Genomic DNA, 12053 nt, shown 5'->3' with positions numbered 1-12053 from the left:
TGGTATGAACCGTGGGATGTGGAACACGTGTATACATCTGACGGTATGAAGTGTCTGCTCATAGACGTCAATCAGCCGCGCTTGTAGAGTGGGCGGACAGTTTGTTTCCCCCTAGTTGAATTGACATAAAGTTGATAAGTCACATCAAATAGCTTTATGGGGGACGTCACATCAATTTAAACCTTATATGCAGAGCAAATCTTAAATTGGCAGCGAATCTTCTAACGGGGGTTCAAGCCACTTGAACCCGACCTCGGAGACGGGACACTTCGGAATATCAGTGGCAGGAATCGATGTATCACTTCGGAGAGGCTTCGGGGGGTCGGAGTGGTTCCGAGGCTCATAAAAAGGAAATCTGTTGACCTCCAAAAATGGCTCCAACAGGCACCCTCGCTTCGTCCCCTCGAAACCTTAACTTGTGAATTGAATTCATATTATAGAGAAATGATGTGAAATGGGCTAAGGCGGGTTAATGGGCCTAAGTTCGAGCCCAGTACGAGGTGAGCAAAGTGATAGGCACTTCGGCTAGGCGCACAACACTAATGGCCCTAGCTCGGGTCCAATAAGGTGGCCCAATATGGAGTGATAATTCATAGGCGTAACAATGTATGTAAATTTGATCTGTACATCCTTTCGATTCAATTTTAATCGTTAAGTTAAAATTTGTATAAATTGACTAAAAATCTGTTTGTATGTTACACGAGGATTTCCTTGAATAAATTAGATATTGAGCATTGAACCTATTGATTTAGTTATACTGTAGGTTGTTGCTATTTTCTTATAAAATTTAAGAATTTTTGCCTCTAAAATGAGTGTTAAATGAAAAAGGAGTGAAAATTTATAATGGATTCAGTTTGGAGCGTGGATTTAGATATCGAAATGTTAATGGAGAAAATGATATCAATATATTTGTCAGATGAGGATTTCCTTGAATAAATTAGATATTGAGCATTGAACCTATTGATTTAGTTATACTGTAGGTTGTTGCTATTTTCTTATAAAATTTAAGAATTTTTGCCTCTAAAATGAGTGTTAAATGAAAAAGGAGTGAAAATTTATAATGGATTCAGTTTGGAGCGTGGATTTAGATATCGAAATGTTAATGGAGAAAATGATATCAATATATTTGTCAGAAAATCTATGCTTGAGGCAGTTTGTTGCACACCCAATTCCATCCTTCTTGGACTGTTGAGGAAAATATAGATTAAAATTACGTCCAATTCCCTCCTGAGCCATGATTTTTCTTAAACATTACTGACTGAGTTTCCAACGAAAGATGCAACGGCTGCTGCTTATGCTGATTGAAAAGTTGGATCATGGGAAATTGCCTTAGTTGCAGCAGCTATTTTATCTGTCACATCCATACTCTGTACTTCTGGAGAAGTTTGGACATTACTATTGATGTGAGGTTGAGAATTATAAGATTCTCCTATATGGTCTCTGTTGCACAATGTCCCTGATTGGGGTATGGAATTCATTATTCCAGGCTGCTCTTAGGGTGTCGGAGTCAAAGGACGAAGATGATGGCGTTGATGGAAAGTTGAGACATGGACGTAAGGTCTATAACAACGGTAGGGTGTAATTGGGAAGTCCAGATGGAATATCAAGGAAAATAGATAGGCTGGGATATGGTTCAGTTATTTTTGGAATTGAAGTTGAATTGACGGAGATTAGTACTAGAAACTGCCAGCGTTTAGTTATTGACTTTCTTAATTTTCAGCCCCTACATTCCTTGACCCGTCCCTGTGTTTAAGTTTTTAGATAAAATGCTTAAACATGACATCAAAGCAGGAGAAAGTTGGAGTCTGAAACAATGTGTTTATATGTGACATCAGAACAAAGGTAACGAGTTCAGGTCATGCTGAAATCCATGTAAGTTTCAAGTGTTAGGCTTTTGATGAAAACACAACCCATCATATTATGATTGCGAAACTCTTCAAAATTAGCAGAGCAAAACAAAACCCAGGATAATCAAACCAGGGTACTTATTCAACAATTCATCTGGTACAATAATCCATTTACTTCTTCGGTTAATTGATTCTTCTCTAGACTTCGACCCACCGAACAGTTTCTTAATATCTATACTGTTTCTGTTTCATAGTTTTTTATGTTCTGATTGAAAGTGAAAACAAGAAATCAAAGGAAGCATACATATTAGTTTCTATCAATATGGGACTCAAATTTTCTATTAAGAAAATTAAGTAGGAAATGAATCGGCTTCAGCATCATAATTATGCCTCTGTGCTTTGCGAATTACAATTGGAGATATATAATTACCAGTGAAGTTACACATTGCACGTCTCTTGTAATTGCCTCAATGGTACTCTACGGCCGGGGAACATTACATCTCAATTGTGGAGGATCACATTTCAATTTTAGGAGTTGATTTGGATGGTTGATTCATCTTTTCATTTAGTTAGTCGAAATTAGAATGATTGTTTCTATTTAGGGTTAATTCACTTTTTTATTCAGTTAATTCTTAATTATGTTATATACTTTAAAATCATAATTAGATCATTCAATTTTCATTTTTTACTTTCAATTTGAGTCATTCGATTAAAGTGTTACTAAACTTCATATTAAAACATGACCGTTAAAAAATGATAGCACTCTGACGTGTCTTACATTTTAAGTTAAATATACCACCTGATCATGTCGTTTATGTAAAATTTGGAAATAAATTGTTTTAAATACGACAATTATTCATCTAGTGAACTCAAAGCTCTGTTTATCCCTAATTTCAAGATTTTGCAGTCACGACATGATTATATGACATATTTATCTAAAACAAGGGCTAACATAGGATTGAGAGTTGAGACATTCAGTTTTAGCAAGGGCTAACAAAGTGACTAAAATTGAAATTAAATTGAACTTTAGTGATCTGATTGTGACCAATAAAAATTAAACGACCAAAATGAGATTTTAATGAAAGTTCAGCGACCAATCTTTTTTCCCTTATCATCTCAAAACTTGAGGTTGGTGGGCCATGAGGTCCCTGGAACATGGTCCATGGGCCGTGGGCCTCTGTTTACAATTTGGTCTCCTTGTCTCCTAGTATCAATGCCCAAAATGTAAGATCGTGATGGCGAATGAGTAGAGATAGGCAATCGAATTTGAACTCAAGTTGTTGCTGACTGATAGGTAAATTTTTGTGTATGGAAGAATTTAGTGGTTTGCATGTATTAGTTTTAATCAAACGAGAATTAGTGGGGATATATTTTTTTCTTTAAAAATGCCTTTTTGAAAAAAAAAAATAAAAAAAAAATAATAATAAAAAAATCAAGATGCATTTTAAGAAAGAATGGATATGTTGTGTTTTGATTGAATGGAAAATTGAGGATATGGGTTGATGTAGTGATTTGAAATATGTAGAAAGGTCAAAAAATTTTGGTAGAAAACTTAAAATTTGAATTGATTGACAGAAGGAAAAGCATGAAATTTATGTGCCAGTTTTCATGGAATTTGTGGAAGCATAAAATTTTTTTTGTCTGGATTTGAACCTTTTGATACCATCGTGTTGTATATATTTGAAACCAAATTAATGAGTAGAGGTACTGTGCATCAGTGATTTTTTGGGTAAAATTTTGAAATATAACAATAGTTTGAAGCGAAGTATGTAAACTTAATTTGTGATAATGTTTTGCACACAACATGTTTGACAAAATGTACAAATGTGTTTTGTGAAGGTTAAAACTGTTTTTGCAACTTTGTTAGCTCATAGTTTTTTTCCCCATATGAAATGAGAAATGCTATAACACAATGTCAGCTTGTAGTTGTTACTAACTTACTCCACGATGAACAGTTTTGTAACTCATTAGATTTTACTGTCAGTCTTATTGCATTTAATTGGAAAAAGATCTTTGACGTCATGGTTACTTAATGTTTATGTTATTGACACATGTTATGCTTTTATAAAAGTAAAAATTAGCTAATTTTTGTTTGAATTGACCAATATTAACTTATTTATTTATATGGCTATTCTACATGAAGTTTGATGATCTGCATTATCTGTTTTGACAATTTTGACCTTTTAATGATTGTGAGAATGCTAATATTGGGCTATTAATGATAGAATGGGAGAGCTCAAGACTGAAAAGCATGTTGAGTACATTTTATCAGTTGAGAAGGTATGCTTCAATAATAAAATCTTTTCGTTTTGTTTTTCCTCTTTACATTGCATATCTATTGCATACAGATTAGACTTGATATTTTTAGGAATTTAGAAATGTTCACCTAAATTTGATTTACTAAATAAAGATACCAGTAAATGATAAATGATAACAAATCGAGCTCTGTTTGTAGAATTATTAATATGAGACCTAAATTAGTAATAAATGTACTCAATTGTTACATGTTATGCTTACATTTTTAGGATCCTGTTAAACAACTTGCACAGAAGATGAGGAATAACTTGGCCATTTTTGAACTTTGTCATGTTCGGCTATATGATGAGCCAGTAACTACCTTGAGTTTAGTAAAGTAGTTGCCAGAGAAAATATCATTATATTAAGTAGAAAAATTGTCATTACACTAAGGAGAAATTGTGCCCTTTAGTAATACAAATTTTGAATTGGCAATTACAGCTTAGTTAGATAAAAAGAATAGAAAAGAAAAAAAAATGTTGTTGGTCACATTCGATTTCACAGTAAAATGTATATCTCACAGATAAATTTTAATGGTGAAACCCGGCGCGGGGGGGGGGGGGGGGGGTGTATCCGTACTTTCTTAATATCTTTGGTCGAGCATGTTCGGGTAAGTATAAAGGGAAAAAGGCAAATTGCGTTTGTGGAAAATAAGTAAAGACTTACTATTGTAAAAGTGAGTTTTTGAAATTAAAACCCTCCCGAAGAAGTAACTCGAAAAACTTTAAACATGTTTGCCAAAAAGGGTAAAGTTAATTTACTAATTTTAAGCTTTGCCTGTGTATTTTGGAGGCATTGCTATTTATATATTACTAACTTTTGGTCAGTCTTATATTTGATTCTAAAATTCAAATAGGATTTAATTTAGCTTGTTGACATCCAAAAACTCTTTGATTCTCTAATTTATTGGAAAATATAATAAGATTTTTTTGTGACAATAAAATAGGAGGTAGGATTGGGGTAGGGGTGCTGCAATGGAGTCTGGGATTTCAGGGGCTTGTTTGGGCGCTGCAATGGTTAAAAATGTGTTTTTTCCCCTTTTTATTCTTTTTAATTTTCCTTCTTCTGCTTATTTTTATGTGACTTTATTCACATAAGCCGCACATGCCAACTTTATGGAATATTTTGAATGGAAACTGTTAGTTGGGGCTAAATTCACAAAAATGGAAGGTTGAGGTTCTAAATTCTAAGAAAGAAGAGGTTGGAAACAAATTGCAGAAGGTGTCAAAGTTTGGTAGCGTCATTTGTATTTGACCTAAAAATAAAAAATAAATAATATTAGTGAGAAAGAAAATAAAAGGTGCAGAAGTGTAAAGTTAAAGCTGTTATCATTGATCTGAAAAATTAATTACAATTTTTATTGGGTGTATCTTTATTTTTTGTAATATTCATAAGTATAATTGTTATTACTGTTGCACTCGTGTTCTATTAGTATTGTTTTTGATGTATTCAAGGACGTATCTGACCAAAATTTGTAACATATTTTCCGTAGAGGAAGGATGATTTTGTATCAGTGGTGATGGAGCACCTAAGGTTAAATGGGGCATACTGGGGATTGACAACTCTTGATATTTTAGGAAAGCTTGAAGCGGTTGATCAAGACGAAGTTGTTTCATGGGTCATGCAGTGCCAACACAAATCTGGTACACGTTTCTGCACTTATTTGTATGCTGTTACCCGGTTTAGCTTTTATATTTATTAACAGGTCATAAATCAAACCCAGTTATACTATGTGATTAATGTTTTTATTGCTTTGATTAGTCTTCATCTTTCCTCCCTCTTCTTATTCTGAATGAGCTGCTTCTGTATTGTACATGATACCTGCAAGTCAACCTATTTGCATTTGTATGTAATGGTTATTATAAATTCGCCTGTGCTGTATCATGTCTGTTTGTGCAGGTGGCTTTGGTGGTAATATAGGACATGACCCACATTTGTTGTATACCCTCAGTGCTATTCAGGTTTTAGCACTGTTTGACAAGATAGAGGTTCTTGACATCGAGAAGGTCTCGAATTGTATCCTTCAACTTTAAAAGCTTTTGGTCTTAGATTGTTCTAGAGGTTTAATCTTTATTTTGTTTCGTTGCCTTCAAGATTGCATCGCTACTCTCTCCAAGGAGCATTTTCGTGCTATCTGAATATAACCTTATTAATCCTGTGAACGTGTTAGATCTGCTAATGCTCAGCTCTTCTTGAATGGCTTTTGTTCAAATAGTAATATAGCTTATTTCCATGTGCTCATTTTGTACACGAAGCATGCTTGAGTAAACAAAAAATGGCTCATTTACACTTTGACACAGCCACATTCAGCCATTGGATTCTTGAAGGCTATTTGTAGAGCTACAGAGTTGTTAAATTATGCATATTTATGCCATTTGGGAATTGCTCTTTAAATTCCCAAGCAGTCATTTAATTGAATCTTGATGCATTCTGTTGCCACTTACTTCTATAGGCGTTTGAGATACGTTTGTGAGACATTTCTAGTTGTATTTTGTCAGAGCTCAAGTATCGTGGAAATTAAGATGAATCTAGCATTTATATACCTGAGTTTAACTTGGTTCTCTTGTAGCTCTACCATCACTGATAGAAGTGTTTGCTGCGAAGTAACAGATTTCGCTGATTAAATGGGAATCTGGTTCTGGAGTGCTATGAAATTGACATGAACGATATAATGGCTGGGGAATGAAGACAGTTGTGAACTTGTCACTAACAATAGATTGATGAAATTATAGTGAATTTAAACCATGAAGCTAAACCTTTAATTGATAGTTATAAATATCCTCAATTATACCAGAGAAAATTCTCCAACTGTAGGCTTACAATCGCTGGGAAAAAGTAATTTTTGCTGTTTTGAACGTTCAATGAAGAGGATGAGAACATGGGGTAAAAGTGGCAGTAGACAGTGGAAAATTTCTGAGGATGGTGGTGGGAGGCTGAAAGTGAACGCTGGAGGATCTGATGGGGGATGGAGACTGGGAACGAGTATAGATGGATGGGAGAAGAGGTGCAGGAGATAGCTGATAGTAGGAAGGAGGCGACCCAGAAAGGTACAGTGGTGGTTGAGGTTGGCGGTGGCCAGTGAGGGGAAAGGAGTGCTGTAGTTGATGGATGAGCTGAAGAAAGGGCAGAACTGATGGTGATGTTGATAGGTTAGAAAGGGATGTGCAGGTAGTGGTAAAGATTGGCAGTGGATGGATGTCAGGAGGCAGCGGCGTGGCTCAAGATGATTGCGGACCTTTGGAACAGGTTGTTGTTGATGGTGGTAGCCAGTGGAAAACATACAGGGGTGATTGCACTGAAGGTTGATAATGATGTGAGGTAGGTTTTGGATAGTGGTAAGTTGTTACGATGTTCAGTTCTTTGTAAAAATTTGAGGTTGGGGTATGTTTTGGATTTATTTTTATTTTATTATTATTATTTTTTTTCCATCTTGGAAAAGACTGCTTCTGGAATATCAAATACAATGTTCATTCTGACTCCTTGGTAATGGCCAAACCCATGGGATTGGCATGGAGAATGGAAGAAACCTTAAAATTGGGATTTTGAAGTCATTCCCTTAAGCCAAATGCCACATTAATACCTCAAATATGGTGAATTATGCAGGGGTATAGAAGGGATCCTTGTACTTCAAATGGGGTGAAAATTCAATTAATTTAAATGACCATTAGAGAAGTCAGGTAGCAGTTTTTAATTTTAGCATTTGTGTATGTCTATCGTTAAACTTGGCTTCTAAACTAGATGGCACATTATGGGCATTGTGTTGGCTCTAAATACTTCAAATGCAGCATTGATTTATTATCTTTTTATATTAGAAAGAATATTTGATTCAATATGAAGTTTAACTTGACCAATAAACCAGACATTGCTGGCTTACAAAATGAAGATGGATCCTTTTCAGGTGATATGTGGGGTGAAGTTGATACGAGGTATATCTTCCCATTCTATATTTCTCATATTACTTCTGGATCTTTTCTTCCTTATTAGTAAAATTATTCAAGTCTGGTGTTTGTTAATTTTCATGTTGATATTGTCAATTTTGTGGATAAACAGTGACAATAATAACTCTTTCTTTAGGTTTTCTTATATTGCAATATGTTCTCTAGCGTTATTACATCAGTTGGACAAAATCAATGTGGAAAAAGCTGTCAAGTACATCCTTAGTTGCCAGAATTTGGATGGTGGATTTGGATGCACACCTGGAGCAGAATCTCATGCTGGGCAAAGTATGTTGTACAGTATTCAGTGTAATATATCCATGAGAATTGTTTTTAGTCATTTCTCGGCTATAATATTTGTGCACCAAGTAAATAGAAAAACAACAATGAAAAACAAAACCTTAAGCCTTATTTCCAATAAATTTGAGGTCGGCTACATGAATTGTTTTTGTGACTTTTGTTCGATTTTTGCTACATATACTGGAAGATTCAATGTAACTATTTCCTTGGCAACCGAACATATTAGTTTTCATCTACCTCTTTCTCTTCTAAATTGTTCCACAGCGATCTCATCATGAATGAGTGTCTCATGTCCCGACCATATAATTTGTCCTTTCATTGATTTATCCTCAACGAAAGGTGTGCCACCTCCACTTGTTGGCATATATTATTATTTCTCATGTTGTTCATCTTAATATAACCACACAATAAAGCATAGCAGCTTGAATAACTGTTTTGTAGAATTAACCTCCATTGTTGGATCTCCTGTCATATAGAGCTTTTGTAGGATGTGCTCATTTCATCCAATCTCTAGAATCATAAGCACCCTCTTCAGCTTCTCAGTTGTTACTAATTGAATCTAAATACCTAAAGCAATCACTTTTTTGGATAACATGATTGTCTGTAGCTCCTCCATTATTAACCTTGTACCTCACTGCATGTGCTTTGCCTTTTGGTTCTTCTCAATCTAAAACCTCAAGATTCCAAAATAATTCTCCATTGATAAGTAAACACAAAACAAGTGAAAAGTTGAGTTTACCGGTGTTATGAACCTCCAAGAAAATGGGGCATAAACAAGAGAAGTGACCACTTGCAATTAATTATACATTTTTAGTTTTCAAAATGGGACATGCATTGTGATCGACTTATAATGGGTGGTCAATTTCTGTGCCTTTTTTAGATTGTAAGCCAGAGAAGAATGTTTTGACAATAACTTCTGTGGTTTTTGACTGAAAGGTAATAAAAAAGGAGCATAAGGCTGATGTTTTCACTACTGAAGAAAAATGTGTATTATATTGTTTGTCTTTGATGTGCAGAAATAATATTTCTTATTTGGCATCTGTGAGGGTTGAAAAATCAGTAGATTAAAAAACATTTGCTTTAGTTGGCAGGCTTTAAAACACATGCCCATTATATCTCTAATTATTGATGTTGATTAAAGGAGCTAATATCAGAATGGATTCTCTTTAAGCATCGTGTTTCTCTGTCCTGCTGCTTCTTCACCATCTGTTAATAGTATTTCATATTTATATTTTAATACTAGAACCTGTCTTTCGGTGATTTAATTTGATCCCACTGCTATAGTGTGCATGCTTATTTTATTTATCTCGGTACTAGATTCTGTATTTTAGCCCAACAGTCAACTTTTTTATCCGTGCATTTTAATGGATGGATTGTGAAGTAATGTGCTATGAAATTCTATAAAAACGAAATATCATTCCATTTTATATGAACTTGGTTTCTTCACAAGAATCATAGGTTAAGGCAAGAAAATTTGTAGCAGAGTAATATGTAGAGTTATACTATGTATAGTATAGAGTAATTATGCAAAGCAATGGAAGTCATGGCATGCCATTGTTATTTTAGTTTTTTGCTGTGTGGGAGCTCTTGCTATTACTGGTTCTCTACATCATGTTGACAAGGACCTCCTTGGATGGTGGTTGTGTGAACGCCAAGTAAAATCTGGAGGTCTAAATGGACGTCCTGAGAAGCTTCCTGATGTAAGTTACTGTTTTCCTTCAATATTCTTAATTTTTAAGAGAGAAAATTAAGATATTCGTTAATTCTATTCTAATGCTACTTCAATCTAACTCCAGGTCTGTTACTCGTGGTGGGTCCTTTCTAGCTTGATCATGATTGATAGAGTTCACTGGATTGACAAGGAAAAGCTTGTTAAGTTTATCTTGGATTGTCAGGTTACTTCGAGAATCGACTTATTACTAGTTCTGGTTTGAAATTTTGAATTCTGGGATTGCTTATCACTGAAAGGTGAGAAGTTTAAATTGCTCATCCTTTATTTTTGTAGGATAAAGAAAATGGTGGAATTTCAGATAGGCCGGACGATGCTGTTGATGTCTTCCACACCTACTTTGGAGTTGCCGGTAAGTGTTGAATTTTGTCATGATGCTTTTGAGTTGGGGAAGCGTTTACACTGTGAATCTCGTAATATGGATATTGCAGGTCTTTCACTTCTTGAATATCCAGGATTGAAAGCTATAGATCCAGCATATGCACTGCCTGTTGACGTTATCAATAGAATTTTCCTTGGCAATTAAATGGGGCAGTTTACATAATTTAAGCTTGGAGTAATAAACGATTTTCTCGTGGTTTCATTCTGTAAGATGAATAATAATCTAATATAAAATCTTGAGCTTGAATTCTTTTATAGCCTTGTTTTTGTTTCTACAATTTTGAGGAATTTCATCGATTTGTTACTTAAAATTGTAAAATATTATCCTTAAGAAAGCACACGAGGTGTTACTTTTCATGTTTGTTAGGTCCCTTTTTCAAGTAAAAATCACATGAGGTGGCAAGTTTTATTAGTACATAACACGTTAAAAGGCTTAGAGCTCAGTATTTTATCCGAGTTTTGAACATTGTGTTTATAGGTCTAATTGTTTGAATCATGATTGCTGAGCATATTCAATCCAACTAGCGTGAACTTATCGCCAATGAATTTACAGTCCATTTTCATCAAGTGCTCGGGCACCAATCCCGGAAGAAGTTGGTTTAGGCTTGTTGGCTGTCAATGATTATTGTTCAGCTTGAAAATTTTGCCACTCAAATACAGGAGGATAACCCATGGGATTGTGGGCTTTATTTATTTATTTTGAAGATTAGACTTGGAACTCACTGAAAAAATTTCTCCAGTCAAGGACATATTCTCTCTCAAATATGCATTGGGTTTTAATCGAAATACATATTTCAAGAATCTCTGCTGGATGTTCATATGAAACTAGATAATTACTCAAAAAATCATCACTTGAAACAGAGAACTAGTATGGCTCTTCATCTCATCAAAGCTTCAGAGTGGTTGCAGATAGATAGACCACTTCATAATGATTAATAAAGATAAACCAAGAAGACATGGCAATTTATTGCAACACACGGTAATAACCTTGGTTTCAATCTTTGATGAGTAGAGATGCTTTCATTCTTCCAACAAGATGCGGCAATGTCTTGATGCTGTCTTGAACAGAGTGGTCAACACACGACTCCAAGTCCTTCATGGCATCACTTCGGTTCTGCTGGACTTTGGCTGACTCAAATTTGTCTTGGCAGACCATCAGAGACCTGTTCAATCTTTCCTGCTCGTATCCAAGTAACATTCAGTAAAAGAATGAAAAGACCATCAGAGACCATCGAACTTGCTCCATTCATAGACACTCGAAAATGCAATGAAAAGAATCAAATAGAAGTAGCACTATATTATACCAATGTAGGTCACTCTGGACAACCATGCAAAAAATGATTTCTTGGTATGGTAATAAGAATATGTTATTTGTACAAACTAGGTTGACAAACTTGATTTACAAACAATGTGTTGACAACATCTAGGTCAATCATTTTAAAAACAGTTTTTGAAATCAACGGAAATCAATGGCTTATATCTAGCCAACACTTGGTTTGTAAACAAAGCTTGTAGAACTAGATTAATTCTAGTAGTAATACACGGCTACATTATCTTGGACCTATG

At 34.8% G+C, this 12053-nt stretch overlaps 2 protein-coding genes across 2 annotated transcripts in view; one reads left to right on the top strand and one right to left on the bottom strand.

Annotated features, from left to right (window-relative positions):
* Positions 1-4029: 4029 nt before the first annotated feature.
* On the top strand, positions 4030-10842 carry LOC111371423 (geranylgeranyl transferase type-2 subunit beta 1). The gene is made up of 9 exons (XM_022993408.1): positions 4030-4127; positions 5635-5785; positions 6042-6158; positions 8002-8068; positions 8217-8365; positions 9944-10077; positions 10174-10272; positions 10383-10458; positions 10538-10842. The coding sequence occupies exons 1-9, from the start codon at positions 4074-4076 to the stop codon at positions 10630-10632; spliced, it is 942 nt and encodes a 313-aa protein (XP_022849176.1). The 5' UTR covers positions 4030-4073; the 3' UTR covers positions 10633-10842.
* A 368-nt stretch (positions 10843-11210) lies between these two features.
* Positions 11211-12053, bottom strand: part of LOC111371424 (protein FAM136A-like) — a 4179-nt gene continuing 3336 nt past the window's right edge. The window contains exon 3 of the mRNA XM_022993409.1: positions 11211-11664. Within this exon, the coding sequence (XP_022849177.1) occupies positions 11482-11664 (183 nt within the window). The 3' untranslated portion in view covers positions 11211-11481. The remainder of the gene's footprint in view (positions 11665-12053) is intronic.

Source organism: Olea europaea, chromosome 22 (genome assembly GCF_002742605.1).
Source record: "Olea europaea var. sylvestris chromosome 22, O_europaea_v1, whole genome shotgun sequence".
Classification (NCBI taxonomy): domain Eukaryota; kingdom Viridiplantae; phylum Streptophyta; class Magnoliopsida; order Lamiales; family Oleaceae; genus Olea; species Olea europaea.
This window is presented reverse-complemented; position numbering and strand designations above follow the sequence as displayed.

Bases quoted from the DNA above. Each gene is read 5' to 3' on its own strand.
- LOC111371423 (XM_022993408.1), top strand. From the start codon at position 4,074: ATGGGAGAGCTCAAGACTGAAAAGCATGTTGAGTACATTTTATCAGTT. The intron at 8,366-9,943 runs GTATGTTGTACA...TTGTTATTTTAG, and splicing joins AGAATCTCATGCTGGGCAAA to TTTTTTGCTGTGTGGGAGCT. The intron at 10,078-10,173 runs GTAAGTTACTGT...ATCTAACTCCAG, and splicing joins GTCCTGAGAAGCTTCCTGAT to GTCTGTTACTCGTGGTGGGT.